The sequence below is a fragment of the Cherax quadricarinatus genome, chromosome 62, assembly GCF_038502225.1.
Source record: "Cherax quadricarinatus isolate ZL_2023a chromosome 62, ASM3850222v1, whole genome shotgun sequence".
NCBI lineage: Eukaryota > Metazoa > Arthropoda > Malacostraca > Decapoda > Parastacidae > Cherax > Cherax quadricarinatus.
Genome location: NC_091353.1, coordinates 9344112 through 9362016, shown reverse-complemented (window position 1 = coordinate 9362016; position 17905 = coordinate 9344112). Strand labels below are relative to the sequence as shown.

The following is a 17905-nucleotide window of genomic DNA, read 5'->3' as shown; positions in this document are numbered from 1 at the left end:
AATAGTGATTCAACACCTCAGTAAGGACTCGTTCAAAACTCTGTACACAGTGTACGTCAGGCCCATATTAGAGTATGCAGCACCAGTTTGGAACCCACACTTGGTTAAACACGTCAAGAAATTAAAGAAAGTACAAAGGTTTGTAACAAGACTATTCCCAAAGATAAAGGGGTATGTCCTGCGAGGAGAGGTTAAGGGAAATCAACCTAACGACACTGGAGGACAGGAGGGACGGGGGCAGGGAAGAGGTATTATAACAACATACAAAATCCTGAGAGGAATTGACAAGGTGGATAGGGACAGAATGTTCCAGGGATGTGACACAGCAACAAGGGGTCACAATTGGAAGTTGAAAACTCAGATGAGTCACAGGGATGTTAGGAAGTGTTTCTGCAGTCACAGAGTTGTCAGGAAATGGAATAGTCTGGAGAGTGATGCAATGGAGGCCGGATCCATATACAGCTTTAAGACGTACTATAAGGCTCATGGAGCAAGGAGAATATGGACCTAGTAGCGACCAGCGAAGACTCGGAGTCCGGAGCTGTGAATCGACCCCTGCAATCACATATAGGTGAGTACATTCATACACATGGTTGCTACGTATATTTTGTTTCTGAGTTGTTCATGTTCAGTGGTTGAGGTGACGAAAAGCTACGGCGGCGGGTCATCACAGGGCTAAGACCCGCGTCAGGAAACATTTGTCCTGTTTCCTGTCCTAACCTTAGTGGGAACCAATACTGCAGCAAGACTTTACCCTCTGGATCGCCGTGTTAAAGTGCTGGAGAAGGCAGGCAGCAGCCACTGGATCTCTCGTACCTTGAAGAAGCTTGATACCTAGTTCCTGGAGGACGTTTGTGGCACTTTTTTCTCCATAAGGTTACAGAGTAAAGGTTTTGTTGAGGTAATGTTTCACTCGGTAGAGCTTTGCTATAACTTGAAGCTCTACTCAAAGTTCACCAAAACAGAACCCGGTCATGACGATGTTACTGTCCCTTATGCATCATTGTCAAGTTACAAGTGAGGAGGGTTTTTGGTGACTTGTTACAGCCATGGTATTGTGACTTCACATTATCTACGCAGAGCAAAATGTTATTCAGATATTTGCTCGTTTTGTTATTAAGGCTGTATAGGTATGAACCCCTGCCGTAGGTTAGGTAAAGTTAGTCAGGAAACAGGACAAGTGTTTCCTGACGCTGGTCTTAATCATAATAATGACCTGCAGCTGGAGTTTTTGGTCATCTGACCGAGGCCTATAAAAACAAACACTCACAGTAATTATTGTTTTATATATTTTGTTTATATTTTTTCCTTCTGCCATTTTCTGCTATTTAAATTAAATTATTAATTTATCATCTTTAAATCACTTAATTTCATTTTTTGGCTGATTCAGTATAGAAAAAAGGAGAAACAAATATGGTTCATGAATCCAGTTTTATTCCCACACACAAGAAATATTGGTGGATATCGTTCCACCTGAGGAATGTCTTATTTGTCTCTCACTATGCTAATCTTGGTGGATATCGTGCCACCTGAGGAATGTCTTATTTGTCTCTCACTATGCTAATCTTGGTGGATATTGTGCCACCTGAGGAATGTCTTATTTGTCTCTCACTATGCTAATCTTGGTGGATATCGTGCCACCTGAGGAATGTCTTATTTGTCTCTCACTATGCTAATCTTGGTGGATATCGTGCCACCTGAGGAATGTCTTATTTGTCTCTCACTATGCTAATCTTTGGTACATATGATGAGATTCTTTACTGATTACCAACAGCAAACTATAATTTGTGGGTCACCAAATTTCTTCTTTACGAAGCAAGTTATAGAATTGGGAAGATTTTACACAAGTTAGTCCTTAACATTAGTTAGCCATTTCTTAAAATTAAAGAAGGATGATTGTGTATTACTGAGCACCTCCAGTGAGACGCCTCAACTCGCCTCTAAACATAATTATGTCCCTACTAATATTTTGACTAGAAGCTATAGTGACTATGAGATTCTCTCTCTCTCTCTCTCTCTCTCTCTAATACTTTCATACTAATGACCACTTAAAATAGCCCAAATAAATAAGTAATTACAATGTACCTGAAGGTAGTTACGGTATATATCAATATATAAATAAATATCTGTATATATACGTCAGTATCTGTAAATATATATATGTCCATGTCTGTGTACGTGTCCATGAGCCATAAGATGACAACAGCTGCCAGTGTCTGGGAAGAGGGGAAGGCACACTACCAGTTGCCATAGTAACTCCAGGCCCCAATGATAGTAACAATTCAAAAGCGATATTTGTTCCACGTCCAGGTGATAGCAACTTCTGAATAAGCTCTCTTACGTTTCCACAGAATAATTATCGATGGGAGCATCTATGTGGTCCTAGGTCTTCCTGAGGTGAGGAGGTCCCTCTGGTGCACCATGATGTCCTCCAGCGAGGTGAAAAAGTCCCTCTTGTACAGACTGATGATGCCCTCCAACTCCACCTGGGAGATGCACTGCTGCCTCCAACTCTGGGTGTCCATGGGCCTTATTAGATTTTCTCGGGCGTCCGTAGACTCCACTGGATTTCCTCGGGCATCTGTAGATCTTTTAATGCGTCCATCGATGTCTTAATCCGTCTTTGTGTTGAAGGATCTGTTGCGTCTCCAGACGTCAGATGGCTTTCTAGGTTCTTCTTATAAACCAAACAATCACAGACGTCCAAGCAGTCTTAAAGTCGTTCTTAAAAAAGAGTGCAGATTTCTGAGTGTCCTGAAGTGTTAAAAATGTCTTAAAGTTTACAGTCACATATGGGCTCTCAGGAGGTCAACAGTTGATTGTCACAGTGGGAGATTTTTATAGTTGTGGTGGGTGAGGGGTCCCGGGTGTTGGTGTTAGTGGTAATTGTGGTGGGAAGGGGTTCGTGTAGTGGTGGTGGGATGAGGCATGGGTAGTTGTGGTAGATACGTCGACTTATTTCCCTACAATTTGGACCCCGGAAACGTACTCGTCGACAACGTCTACAAGGAGCAGGTCGTCCAGACACTGACGGAACACCAAGTTACTGTAGCAGTTTTCCCTGTGGGAGACGAGAATTACCATTACTATTGTATTATGGTGGAGCACCTTGGATTAAGAGCCTTCACCAAGACTCTCAATGCCAAGTGAACAATGAACACAACTAACATTAACAGTAACATGTTCATTAATATCTAAAAAAAGTTATAAAACCGAGTTGATTTAGTTGTCAACCTTCCACTCATTTCACTCTTATAGACGACCAGTTATATATTAAAAAATAACACTTATAAAATTGTGTTCTTGTTATAATGTTCGTCAGGAAAAAGTTAATAATAAAAATGATTATCATCACAATCATAGTTTTTGAGGTGGACGACTAGTAAACAGGTGGAAGGCTTCGGTCAGATGACCAAAAGCTCCAGTTGTGGGTCATCCTATGGCTAAGACCAGCGTCAGGAAACACTTAATCTTTTTCCTGACGGACCTTACCTAACCCTTTATGCAAGTATGTATACCTGGAGTTTACCTGGAGAGAGTTAAACTCCAGGTATACATACTTGCATAAGGGGTTAGGTAAGGTCCGTCAGGAAAAAGATTAAGTGTTTCCTGACGCTGGTCTTAGCCATAGGATGACCCACAGCTGATACTGGATAATATTTTAATAGGTAGTCCAATTAAATGATAAAGAGCTATAGGAGGTCAGGAAGCTATTGTTCAGTTTCCTGACTATATTACACCGCGATCAGTCATAAAACTCCAGATATCGCGTTATCCACTGGGCCAGCTGACTACAATAAGATTCATCTACGGGTATTTATGCACCCCAAGACTGTTCAGCTGCCTCCCAGCATACATAAGGGGAATTACCAATAGACCCCTGGTTGTCTTCATGAACGCACTGGACAGGCACCTAAAGTCAGTACCTAACCAACTGGTTTGTGGTTTGTACATCAATCTGCTTGCGGCCAGCAGTAACAGCCTGATTGATCAGACCCTGATCCACCACGAAGCCTGGCCTCAGACCGGGCAGCGGGGGCGTTGACCCCTAAAACCCTCTATAGGTATACTCCAGGTAAGTCATTCTGTTTCGTACCATCCTCTCTAAATGTCTGACCCACCACAACTACCCCTCCTCAGCTTTCTGGATAATACTTTTAGTAGCTCCACACTTCCTCCTAATTTCCAAACTATGGATTTTCTTTATTATAATCACACCACACATTGCCCTCAGACACAACATCTCCACTGCCTCCAGCTTTCTCCTTGTTGCAACATTCACCGCCCATGCTTCACACCCATATAAGAGTGTTAGTATAACTATACTCTCATACATTCCCTTCTTTGCTTTCATGTTTTTTGTCTCTACAGACTCCTCAATGCACCACTCATCTTTTTCTCCTCATTAATTCTCCGATTCACCTCGTATTTCATAGACCCAAAAACTACAGAATAAAAAGAAATGTAATTAAATAAGGAGTTCCTAGTTGAAGCAAAACATAGAAGTTGTCAACAATTTACCTTAAGAATCTCTCTGGTAAAAGTTGAGTGCCTTCCCGAGGTGTGGCACATACTGAGTGCCCCTGAATGCCAGCCGAGGACCATTAACCCTTGATCATTTCCCTAATGTCCATGTACATGTCGTAGTAGAGCCCCAAGTCATAGACACATGCTTGGAACATCTCACCATCGAAGCAGTTAGCCCTGTTATGTTGCCAAGAAAACGAGAGAGGGGCGAACGGAGGGGAAACTAATTAAAAATCGTGACAAAAAAACAGAAAATGGAGAAAAGTGAATGTAAAAAAAATAAATAAATAAAAACTGGTTTATTTAGTTTATGGGGCTCTAGTTATTTGTTTATTTATTATGCAAATTCTCCGTTAATAAACATCGACACCATGCCCAGCCCTTCTAGGGTAGGGTAGGTGCCTGAGTCCGAGCCTTTAGCTCATAAGACTGTCATTCCCATTAGCCCCCTTGGGGCGGGGATGGCAGACCAGAGAGGCCTAGCTTGTGGCTAGGCCTGGGGACAGTTGGTCCCAAAGATGAGGAGGTACTTGTGCCTCCTCCCATGGGAGACTTAGGTCTCAGACACTCCCTAAAGAGGGAGCCAAGGCCGGGCCACCACTTGGAAAAGGCCCGGGCCGGGAGAATACCCGCTAATCTTTAATAATAATAACCAACTTACAATAGACCCATAAACTAAATATTAACCAGACAAATGAGGTCAAGAAAAATCCGTATTTAAATGACAAAAAAAATAAATAAAGAGGTGCATTAAAGTAAAAAGATAATGTGAAATTTATTTTTGGAAAGTCAACTTAAAAGAAATTTTTGAGGTTTCAGTTCAGTATTAAATGTGCAACAAAAAAAATATTAGGTATAATAATAATAAATAAAAATGGGCAGTGAGAAAATAATTCATAAATTAGCAAAATGTTCAGAGAACCAAATAATTTAATAAAAATAAAATAATATTTAAAATAAAATAGGAATGCCTGAGAATCGAAGAACTCGGACCCGGGACGGTTGTGGCACCTACTGGTGTGTATGGGATGGTTGTGGCACCTACTGGTGTGTACGGGACGGTTGTGGCACCTACTGGTGTGTATGGGACGGTTGTGGCACCTACTGGTGTGTATGGGACGGTTGTGGCACCTACTGGTGTGTATGGGACGGTTGTGGCACCTACTGGTGTGTACGGGACGGTTATGGCACCTACTGGTGTGTATGGGACGGTTGTGGCACCTACTGGTGTGTATGGGACGGTTGTGGCACCTACTGGTGTGTACGGGACGGTTGTGGCACCTACTGGTGTGTATGGGACGGTTGTGGCACCTACTGGTGTGTATGGGACGGTTGTGGCACCTACTGGTGTGTATGGGACGGTTGTGGCACCTACTGGTGTGTATGGGACGGTTGTGGCACCTACTGGTGTGTATGGGAGGGTTGTGGCACCTACTGGTGTGTATGGGACGGTTGTGGCACCTACTGGTGTGTACGGGATGGTTGTGGCACCTACTGGTGTGTATGGGACGGTTGTGGCACCTACTGGTGTGTATGGGACGGTTGTGGCACCTACTGGTGTGTATGGGACGGTTGTGGCACCTACTGGTGTGTATGGGACGGTTGTGGCACCTACTGGTGTGTACGGGACGGTTGTGGCACCTACTGGTGTGTATGGGACGGTTGTGGCACCTACTGGTGTGTATGGGACGGTTGTGGCACCTACTGGTGTGTACGGGACGGTTGTGGCACCTACTGGTGTGTATGGGACGGTTGTGGCACCTACTGGTGTGTATGGGACGGTTGTGGCACCTACTGGTGTGTATGGGACGGTTGTGGCACCTACTGGTGTGTATGGGACGGTTGTGGCACCTACTTGTGTGTACGGGACGGTTGTGGCACCTACTGGTGTGTATGGGACGGTTGTGGCACCTACTGGTGTGTATGGGACGGTTGTGGCACCTACTGGTGTGTATGGGACGGTTGTGGCACCTACTGGTGTGTATGGGACGGTTGTGGCACCTACTGGTGTGTATGGGACGGTTGTGGCACCTACTGGTGTGTATGGGACGGTTGTGGCACCTACTGGTGTGTATGGGACGGTTGTGGCACCTACTGGTGTGTATGGGACGGTTGTGGCACCTACTGGTGTGTATGGGACGGTTGTGGCACCTACTGGTGTGCATGGGACGGCTGTGGCACCTACTGGTGTGTATGGGACGGTTGTGGCACCTACTGGTGTGTATGGGACGGTTGTGGCACCTACTGGTGTGTATGGGACGGTTGTGGCACCTACTGGTGTGTATGGGACGGTTGTGGCACCTACTGGTGTGTATGGGACGGTTGTGGCACCTACTGGTGTGTATGGGACGGTTGTGGCACCTACTGGTGTGTATGGGACGGTTGTGGCACCTACTGGTGTGTATGGGACGGTTGTGGCACCTACTGGTGTGTATGGGACGGTTGTGGCACCTACTGGTGTGTATGGGATGGTTGTGGCACCTACTGGTGTGTATGGGATGGTTGTGGCACCTACTGGTGTGTATGGGACGGTTGTGGCACCTACTGGTGTGTATGGGACGGTTGTGGCACCTACTGGTGTGTATGGGACGGTTGTGGCACCTACTGGTGTGTATGGGACGGCTGTGGCACCTACTGGTATGTACGGGACGGCTGTGGCACCTACTGGTGTGTACGGGACGGCTGTGGCACGTATTTGTGTGTTTGGGATGGTATGGAAGGGCAAACAGGGGAAAGGGTACCTATAGTAGACAGCTTACCTATGTACCGAGTACTTGGTCCTGTACCTAGTGAATTACCAGATATATAGAAGTGAAATCGGGGGTACCTACAGTAGAGAGCTTAGCTTTGTACCGAGTACTTGGCTATGTACCTAGTGAATTATCTGATAGTGATTATATGGAAAGGGGAACCGAAGGTACCTATTGTAGAGAATTTACCTATGTATGGAGTACTTGGTCCTGTACCTAGTGAATTACCTGAGATTATATGGAAGGGGGTGACTGATAGGAGTTAGTCACCAGTCTTATAAAGTACTTCTAGACAGTATAATTTTCTTTTGTAAATATGATTGAAAAATGCATTTAAAACTGGATATTACATGAAAAAGCCTTCACAGGACGTTCCATAACTTACATTCAATTTTGGACATACGTTTCTAATTTCATTTGCAAAAGATTCGCTGTATTTATTAAAATATATATCATTTTGAGTATTATGGTTTGCGTGCCTATTAGGACAAATAAATCAGTGTCTGACCTTTTTGGGCTTATTATAGGTAATTTACACTATGTATGATAATTGTATTTGTGTACCTGTACCTATATAAAATTACTAGTGAGGTAATATAGTATGGAAGGGGACGTGGATGGAGTATTAATGCTGGGGTACATATAGCTCTAGAAAACTTGGCTCTATTTGTCTGGATGGAGTTCAAAGTTCTGTACGTTGCACTGTACAGAGGATTCTCAGAATGGGGTACTCGGTATGTCAAGTAGCAGAGTTCCTAATGCTGAACCTAATGTGGTATATGGAGTGTTCGCTTTCAAAGGGTAGCAACGTATGGTTCCTAGTACCTGGAGGGGGTCACTGGGGATTCTAAGGATGAGATACCTAGTCCTGAATCTAGTAGAATATCTGAAGGTGTACCTAGCGTGGTACCTGGTGTGGTATGCAGCTATCCTGCGAGAAGCAGCAGCATTGTATGATCTGTGTTAGATGGAGGGATTCTTGGGGATACTAAGGATGGGATACCTAGCTCTACATCTAGCAGAGTACCGGAAGGTGTACCTGGTGTGGTAGGCATCTCACCATTAAGGGAAAGCAACGTATTGTTTGTGGTACCTGGATGAGTCCCAGGGAATACTAAGGATGGGATACCTAGTACTGCATCTAGCAGAGCACCTGAAGGTGTAACTAGCGTAGTACCTGGTGTGGTAGGCAGCTCACCTGCAGGAGGCAGCAACGTAAGGTTTACGATAGAGGTTGTAACAATCATCACAAACTCGGTCAAGCTTCTTGAAGAGTGCTCGGTCATAGACGCCTTTGCAAGCTTGGTCGAACACTTGTCTCTTGTTGAGGCTGTGATCTTGTGAGAGGAAACCCAGAGGTGCTGAAGATGACCCGGCCGACAGCAGTCGTTCCAGCCTCACCGACCCTTCCACGGACCGTCCACGGACGCCAGTCGGACCCAGTGTGACCACTACGACGACCATCGCCACCACCACCAGTGACCACATCTGTTGGAGAGAGGGAGAGAATGAGGGAGACCATCCACAGATGTCGAACGTAACTCACAACCCTAAAAGGCCTTACTACTGTCAACTGTGAAGAAAATATTTCTCAGTGTGATGAGCAATATTGTGTCTTAGTAAAACTCTATACAGTGAGAAACATAGTCCCCTCACTTAAACTAGTTTTAATAACCAAGTCTATCAATAATATTCTCATCTCTATTCCTCAAAGGTGAAAGATAAGACGCTAAATACCAATAGGCCAAAGTGTTCCCAAGTAGAGTTAAGCGCAAAGTCGAGCTAGACTAGTAAGTCATCAGAAAACATATCACACAAGGGAATGTAGAAAATGTTAGGCAAGGTAAGTCAGGAAACAGGACAAGTGTTTCCTGACGCTGGTCTTAATCAGATGATGATTCACAGCCGGAACTTTTGGTTATCTGACCGAGGCCTTTCACTGGCTTACCAATTTACCCCTTTATAAATATACCAAGTTTGATGAATCTTATGGGAGCTAGCTGGCCCAGTGGCTAATGTGTCAGTCATGAGTTCTGAGACTTTCTGATCGTGGGTTCTAACCCCATCCGTGGTATGGTTTGTTTGGAATCTTGTCATTACGATTTCGTGAGTTGAGTTACCCCTTTAAAAAATATGGGGAAAAAAATAAAATACCTTGAATAAAAATAAAATCAAGCAAGCATTGGGGAAATATATGTAAATAAGTTATAATTACAAAAGATAATTCCTACTTATTAATTAACATTTTTATTAATACATTTGAGGTTAAACAATCACTTGTCTATCCCGGTTAAATCCACCTATTACTAAACTCCATTAGACACGTTCAACCTTCGACACACATCAGTTACACGACGGAACACATTACGTGATCATCATCGAGATTGGATACGGAACACAGGTGTGGAAAGATCGTCGGACATAGTGTGTTGTGTTCGCTTGGAATATATATCTGTTAGTTTACGCACAGATTGGCGACGTTTCTAGTGGTCCTTGGACTGTCTTTAGTGCTTCAGGGCAGCGAGCCAAGTTTGGGTGGCTACGGGCCCTGACTGGGGCACTGAGCCACACAGCTCTGCGCCCAGTGTGGGTGGCTGTGAGGTTACAAGAAGGTGCTCCGCTCCTGGCTCTGTCCCCACACCTACAGTCACCATGACAGACCCAGGAGAGCGGCCTAAGCGTTCCTTGGAATACGGGGACGAGTTGGAGGACGACGTGGGGCAGGTGGGAGCCCCCACCAAGAAGGCCAAGGATGCAGTGGAGACTATTGTATCTGCCAATCTGCCACTAGATCCGTCGGCAGCCGCTACCCAAGGAGACTTGCATCCCCAGATGGCCATAGGGTTTGTGGAAGGAAGCCAGGAGGCTGTAGCTCCTCAACTGGCAAGGATAGAGCCATCCCTGGTCCCTACACAAGTTGCGCTGGCCTCCACAGTGGATGGGGACTGGCTGACTCCACGTGGACGGAGGAATTCCCGCTCAGCTCGGGCACAAGCAACCAGGGCCTTCAACAAATTCAAGGTTCCGGATTACGGGTTTGTAAGGTATCTGGAAAGTCTACCCCGCCTCAAGTTCCACTGCGAGTTCACTCTCAGGAACGAGGTTTTGGTTATTCCTCGGGACGAGGATTCTTACGAGGAATTGAAGGGGCTGGTTGTGACCCATCCCAGCATGGTGGAACTGGTTGCTTCGGAGAAGGTGTACAAGGGGGTGCTCTTACACGTCCCTGTGCCCCTCTCACTGGACCCCATTTTGGAAGTGCCCAATATTGTCAAGGCGGAGCGACTCACTGCAACAGTGAACAAGGTGCCCACCCGCCAGGTGCTGATCCACCACAAAGGTCCACTTCCCACGCACCTGGACCTTGGGGTCTGGGGAAGATTCAAGACCCGACCATACCTGTCAGGCCCAGTACAATGCTTCAACTGTCAGGGGTTCAATCATATTGCAGCCACCTGCCAGTGAGAGAAGAAGTGTGGTGTGTGCAGCAAGGCACACGACTCGAAGGACTGCATTGCCATCCTCAAAGAGCCAACCGGCAAAGCCCTTCGGCCAGAGCCCAAGTGTGCCACCTGCTCAAAGAGGCACCATGCCTGGAACCGGAGCTGTCCTGTGATGGTGCAGCACTGGCAGCAGGTTCGTCATCGGAACGACCCGACAGCCCCGACGCCACCCAGCCTTGGAACCACCTAGCAACAGTCGGTATGGGCTCCGACAGCGGTTCCCCAGATACCGCAGGAGGGCAATACCAGCGAGTTCCCGGCACTGGGCTCCCGGCAGTTGCATCAGGGGACACGCACTGGCTTGCAGCAGTGCGGTCAACTGCGGGGTCGGATGGTAAGGTGGCCAAGAAGACAGAATCAATGGGAAAAACAGCCACAGGCCAGGCACACTGCCCAGCAGGTCCCAGCTGGGCACCAACATTCCTTGCCATACCGCCAGCAGGCCTCTTCCCAAGGGCAGGCCCCTACTGGGAGAGGCCAGAGTCAGGCAGAGGTTCCCCGGCAGGGGACCCAGAAGCCCATGGCCACTCAGGCCGGGCCCAGGGTGCACCCAACTTATGCTGCTGCAGTGTCAACAGCCACCCAGACATACCCAGTGACCCAGCCCCGACTCGATGGGTCGTCCAGCTCAATGCCTGCAGAGGTAATGGTCGAATCATTTCCCGATCGACTGAAGAAAATCACCGGGGTCATCTCAGCACTCCTCTGTCGCCTGCTGCCGTCGGCAGAGGACAGGGGCGCCTACAGACAGCTCCTGTCATGGATGCTGGGCGTGGTCCTACTGGACAGGAAGGCCTCAATGGAACTTCAGGCCATCATCCAGGAGTCCTTCCAGTCCATGATGGAGGAGGCCCCGGAGTCGCCAACAACGGACGACGAGTCCCAGGCAGAGATGGAATCAGAGGGCCACCTCGGTGGCCCTTGAAGATCCTCCAGTGAAACATTTGTGGGCTGCAGTGGAAAATTCACTTAGTGATTGAAGCTGCAGTTCAGGATGAGGTTGATGTCTTCCTGTTCCAGGAGACACTTACCAATTTGTCACATCAAATGCAGCCACGTATCCCGGGATTCTCGGCCTACCTTCAGTGCCTGGAAGGGACTGGCAGGGGCACGGCGATCTACGTCAGGATCACTATCCCTCATTCAATCTCCAATGACCCCATTAACTGTGGGGAGGGTGTAGAGGTTCAGGCTGTCACCCTACACCTGGCGGATGGACCTCTCGTGGTTTACAATATTTACAGAAGCTCTCGGTACACCCTTGACATTTCAGAGGTGGCAGCACTCGCCCCACGGGAGGGTCTTGTTGTGGCTGGGGATGTCAATGCCCACCACCCAATATTTTCTTCTGTCTCTCCTACCAACGCACCTGGGAGGCACCTTGCGGCTGTGCTGGAGGAGGCCCCTGAGATCGCCCTCCTCAATAGTGAGCCAACCCATCACTACGGTGGCCGCTTGGACGTCACACTCATCTCTAGGCAGTTGCTCTCTAGTGCGAGATGGGAGGTCCACCCTCGTCTCACCAGTGATCACTTTGCAATGGTCACCACGTTGATGGTCCAGCGGTGCCCGCTCCCCACACCTACCTCCCAGATGGAATCTAAAAAAGGCCGACTGGCAGTGCTTCCAGGAGGTCATTGAGCGCTGATGGGCAGAGTCTCCTCTTCCGGAAGACCCAGATGAGGCGGCTCAAAGCTTGCAGGTGGCCTTCACATGTGCAGCTGAGGCAGCCATACCTAAGATTACAGGCGGAGGGTCATATAAACGTGACTGGTGGTGTTACAATGAGGACATCAGGGAGCAGAACCACCGCATTAATGTCGTACGCAAGATGCACAGGCGTAATCCCACGGTCGAGTCCATGCGTCTGCTCAGGGAAGTGGTGCGGCATGCACGCCATGTCTCACACAGGGTCCGGCAGGCTAAATGGTTCGAGTGGTGTGCCTCCTTCAGCTACTCCTCCACCTTATCTGAGATTTGGACCAAGTTATGATTGGCCACTGGGCAGTGTCGCAGTGTGGCTCGGTTGCACCCAGACCCCGCAACGGAGGCAGAACGTATGGTGGACCTTTTCACCTCCAGAGCGGCCATGGCTCAACTGCCTCAGGATCTCCAGGACCTCCAAGCCACCCTCCTTCCTAGAAGGATGATGGTGATCCAAGCGGCATGCCAGGCTAAGGACGTCACAGATGAAGACTTCACCGACCAGGAGCTCCAGGCAGCCTTCACATCTCATCGGGACACTGCACCGGGGCATGATGGTATCACCTATGGCATGATCACTCGGTCTGGCCATTCTGGACATTCAGCTGTCCTGGGGGTCGTCAACCGGACTTGGCGAGCTGGCAAACTCCCTGTCGTGTGGAAGGAGGCTGACATCATACCGATTCCTAAGCCTGGGGATCCTGGCAGTGTGAGACCCATTTCCCTCACCAGTTGCATCTCGAAGGTGTCTGAAAGGATGGTGTTGGAGCGCCTGAGGTGGAAGCTTGGCCCTCCTCATAAACACCTCTATGGCTTCACCAGAGGAGTGGGCACATTCGAAAGCCTTACCACTCTACTGGCCGGCATTGGGTCGGACGCCCAAGCCCACATTGTTGTCTTTCTTGACCTCGAGAAAGCTTTTGAGCTACCCAGTGCACCTGCCATCCTCTCACTCTTGGCCCGCAGGGGAGTTCAAGGCAGGCTGCTTTTATGGCTTCGTTCCTATCTCCAGGACAGGCGGGCCCGGGTACAGTTCCAGGGGCATGCCTCTTCTCTCAAGACCCTGGACAACGGCACTCCACAGGGCGGGGTGCTTAGTCCCACCCTGTTCAATGTACTGATGCACCAGCTGGTGCGCCTGCCTTTCTCCAGAGGCACCTTCCTCCTCAGCTATGCCGATAACCTGGCACTTGTCGTACCTAGGAAGCGCCGGCTTTTGCAGCGTGCCCAGGAGGACCTCGATCTGCTGGCTTCCACTTGCCGTCACTTGGGGCTCAAGATATCTGCGGCAAAATCCAAAGCCATGATCCTTCGCACCAGGGTACCCAGTCAGAGGGTGCGGGTCCTGGGCATCAACCTGGAGTGGGTTCACAGTTATAGGTACCTTGGCATCCACATTGACAGGCGCCTCACCTTCCAGAAACATGTGCACCACATTAAAGAGAGGGCTCTGCAGAGGGTCAGGGCATTGAGTGCTATGGCCAACTCTAGGGTTGGGGCCAGCCTCGAGGTTATGAGGTTGTTCTACTTCCAGGCAATACGTTCCCTCGTTGACTATGGGGCACAGTATTAGGTAATTCTAGATACCATTAGACGATTTTTAGACAGGATTTTGCAACTTTAGACATCATTAGATGAGACTACTGTAGAAATGAGAAATCTTGTGCAAGAAAGGTATAAAATACCGACAAAATGGAAGTTGAGACACATGTGCAACATTTGGGTATCTTTATTGTAGACGTTTCGCCATCCAGTGGCTTTATCAATACAGATTCTAGGACATAATAGGAAGACAGTAGAACTATATACAAAAGATGAGGTAATCAGTCCCTCAACCTTGGAGTTAGTGTTCACAACATCGTGGTGGAGGAGAATCTGGAGCAAAGGCAAGAAGAATCCTTATCCTTATCCACTGACGCCTATATAACCGCCAGTCTTCTTGCCTTTGCTCCAGACTCTCCTCCACCACGATGTTGTGAACACTAACTCCAAGGTTGAGGGACTGATTACCTCATCTTTTGTATATAATTCAACTGTCTTCCAATTATGTCCTAGAATCTGTATTGATAAAGCTACTGGATGGCGAAACGTCTATAATAAAGATATCCAGATGTTGCACATGTGTCTCAACTTTCAAATGAGAAATCTTGTTGAAATAAGAGTATTATAATGGAAACTAAGCACTAAACCCATAAAGGCCCAAATAGAAATGAATAATCTTGTCATTACCTTCAAATAATACTAGACCGCCATCGACGACTCTAATTATAAATTACTCGACATTATCTGCTGTCTAATTTGACATTATATATCTAAGTATAGCATTATAGGAAGCTAAAATATAATTATATAACTCTCAATATATGAACACTGTAGGATTTAGAATTAGACTGGAAGAATTAGATTAGATAGCCTAAGAGCATTTTTGAATGAATTTAGACAGTTTACTAATTCTAAAGAATTTTACAAATTTTAGATAGATCTTGCAAGAATCTGACAGTTCTTGTGGGACTGGACAGTGCCAGGCACGACTTTGTGGGACTGGACAGTGCCAGGCACGACTCTGTGGGACTGGACAGTGCCAGGCACGACTTTGTGGGACTGGACAGTGCCAGGCACGACTTTGTGGAACTGGACAGTGCCAGGCACGACTTTGTGGGACTGGACAGTGCCAGGCACGACTCTTGGGACTGGACAGTGCCAGGCACGACTTTGTGGGACTGGACAGTGCCAGGCACGACTTTGTGGGACTGGACAGTGCCAGGCACGACTTTGTGGGACTGGACAGTGCCAGGCACGACTTTGTGGGACTGGACAGTGCCAGGCACGACTCTGTGGGACTGGACAGTGCCAGGCACGACTCTGTGGGACTGGACAGTGCCAGGCACGACTTTGTGGGACTGGACAGTGCCAGGCACGACTTTGTGGGACTGGACAGTGCCAGGCACGACTTTGTGGGACTGGACAGTGCCAGGCACGACTTTGTGGGACTGGACAGTGCCAGGCACGACTCTGTGGGACTGGACAGTGCCAGACACGACTTTGTGGGACTGGACAGTGCCAGGCACGACTTTGTGGGACTGGACAGTGCCAGGCACGACTTTGTGGGACTGGACAGTGCCAGTCACTATGTGAAATTGGACAGGACCATCCACTACTTTGTAGGATTGGAGAGTGCCAGTCAGTAATGTGTGAGATTAGATACTGCCAAGGACTACTTTGGGGAACTGGACAGTGCCACACTTTACCAAGTGTGATTAGGGAGTACCAGACACTAATTTGTGGGATTGGACAGTGCCAGCTTCTAACGTGTGTTATTTGACAGTGTAAGGCACTAATTTCTGTGACTGGAAGTGCCAGTCACTGTGTGCAATAGGACAGTGCCAGGCACCTCTTTGTTGAAATAGATAGAGTCATTCACTTCTTTGTGTGATTGGACAGCGCCAGTTACTGTGTGGGATTGGGCAGTGCTAGCCACTGCTTCATGGGAGTGGACAGTGTCAATCACTGTGGTATTGGACAGTGCAAGGCACTTCTTCGTTGGAGTGGACAGTGCCGGTCACTGTGGGATTGGACAGTGCCAGGTACTACCATGTAGCACTGAACACATGTTCACTAGATAGGACAGTAATCAAAACAGCTGTATAACACCTATGGCTCTTAGATGTCACCTGTGTCACACCAGGGGTACCTCAGTAATACATGTATAATACCAAGGGTACTTCAGTAACACCTGTGTAACACAAGGCGTTCTTAAGTAACACCTGCGTACCAGGGGAACTTCAGTAACGCCTATGACCTTCCTCATGTGTCTAACACCTACGTTGCACTTGTCACTGTTTACAACAGAACACCACAGTTACTTGATTGGTATATAACGAATCGTTCGGATGACGCCAGGAGGTACCAGTCAATGTCCCAGTCACGTCACCACTTACTGTGGTAGTCACTGCAGAAGCGAGTAATCTTACCATTCTACAAGCGACCATGGTGGAAGTTTGGTGTCCTCGGGGAGGAGGAGAGTACTAGCGTAGATAGCAATGGAGAAGCAGGAGCTCCAGCAAGTGCTGTAGCAGAAGACTGTGGCACTTGGGCTGTGGCAGGCACTGTACGCAGCTCTGAAGAGATGCTCGTCAGGGATCAGAGGCTCTCTGAGTAGTTTCAGTGCCACATCGGCTTATATAGAGGATTATCGTGCGCGCGCACACACACACACACACACACACACACATACACACACACACAATCGCACTCGTTCACATGGTGAGTGGAAAAGATTCTCAGGGAATTATTGAGAAACAGTGATTTAAAAGACTCATCAGTGGTGGAAAGACCTTCATTGAAGTCTCTGATAATTATTATAATTATTATAAGCAAAACTAAGTGCCAAGCCCACTGCAGGATAGGGCGAAAATCTTTGATCTGAGACTAGCGAGGGTAGAAAGTATAAGAGAGGTACAGTCAGTAAGGGCTGTGAGGAGTGTTAAAAGTTTATGTAATAAATCTGTTGCTGTCTATAAGTCAAAGAGGGAGTCTGTGTCGGAGTCTGTGTCAAAGTTGGGCCGCCAGTGAGTAGGGAAAATAAAGTAAGGGTGTTAGAGCAGTAACACCGTCAGAGTTAATTTCTGCGTGCTTGGTGGTAAACAGGACAGTCTAATAGAATATGGCAAACTGAAACTGAAACCTGACAATTCTCACCGAGTGAAACTTGGCCCCTCTCCACGAGATACCCGTAAGTGAGACGTGTGTGTCTGATACCAAGACGGTGAAGTGTAGTCTCACAACCATGACATTTGTGGAAAATTTTGAATTTTCCGAAACCATAGTGCATAATTTTAGCATGTAATTCAATGAAATGCATTGTTGATGGTTAAAATTAATTTGGGAATTAAAAAGGGAACCAGCAAACAAGTAGCATTGGGTGGGGGGAGGACACCATATTGGAATTTGAGGAACAAGACCACATTGAAATTTGTGGGAATTCTTCAGAGGCTCTGAAGGCTAAATGGGGTTTAAGCCTCCCAAATAAGAGCAAGAAAAATCGGAGTTACAGTCCTGTAGAATGTGCGAAAACAGTGACTTGGCAGGACTTCGAAATTAGATGGTGAAAGGGGATTATAAGGAGCCACCAACACCCACAGCTAAGTACACTGTACTTTTTATGATGAACTTTCGGCCAGTTAGGTTCCTTATATCTAGGCTGGGATTGTAGGTGATCTATATGTATCAGGCGACTTCCAGACAAATTTGGTAAGTGGTGGTAACAAATATTTTTTCTCATATGATGTATAAATGCAAGTACCCCTCACCCCCCCCCCCTTCCTTCCGTCAGTCTAACCTAATAATACAGTCTACATAATTTTAATGTAAATAGTATTACCAAAATTACTCGTTGTGTTTATTAAATATGATGTTAATTTT

At 47.3% G+C, this 17905-nt stretch overlaps 1 protein-coding gene across 2 annotated transcripts; it reads right to left on the bottom strand.

Moving 5' to 3' along the window:
• Nucleotides 1-1593: 1593 nt before the first annotated feature.
• On the bottom strand, nt 1594-16651 carry LOC128687286 (crustacean hyperglycemic hormone B). 2 transcript variants are annotated; one of them, XM_053774665.2, is made up of 3 exons: nt 16456-16650; nt 8476-8765; nt 1594-3061 (listed from the first exon to the last, which is right to left on the bottom strand). In XM_053774665.2, exons 1-3 carry the CDS (start codon nt 16471-16473, stop codon nt 2956-2958), a joined length of 414 nt encoding a protein of 137 aa, XP_053630640.1. In that variant the 5' UTR covers nt 16474-16650; the 3' UTR covers nt 1594-2955. The 2 variants fall into 2 exon arrangements, with proteins under 2 accessions (XP_053630640.1, XP_053630642.1); XM_053774667.2 differs by lacking the exon at nt 1594-3061 and adding an exon at nt 4527-4704 and having other exon boundaries at nt 16456-16651.
• Nucleotides 16652-17905: the final 1254 nt, after the last annotated feature.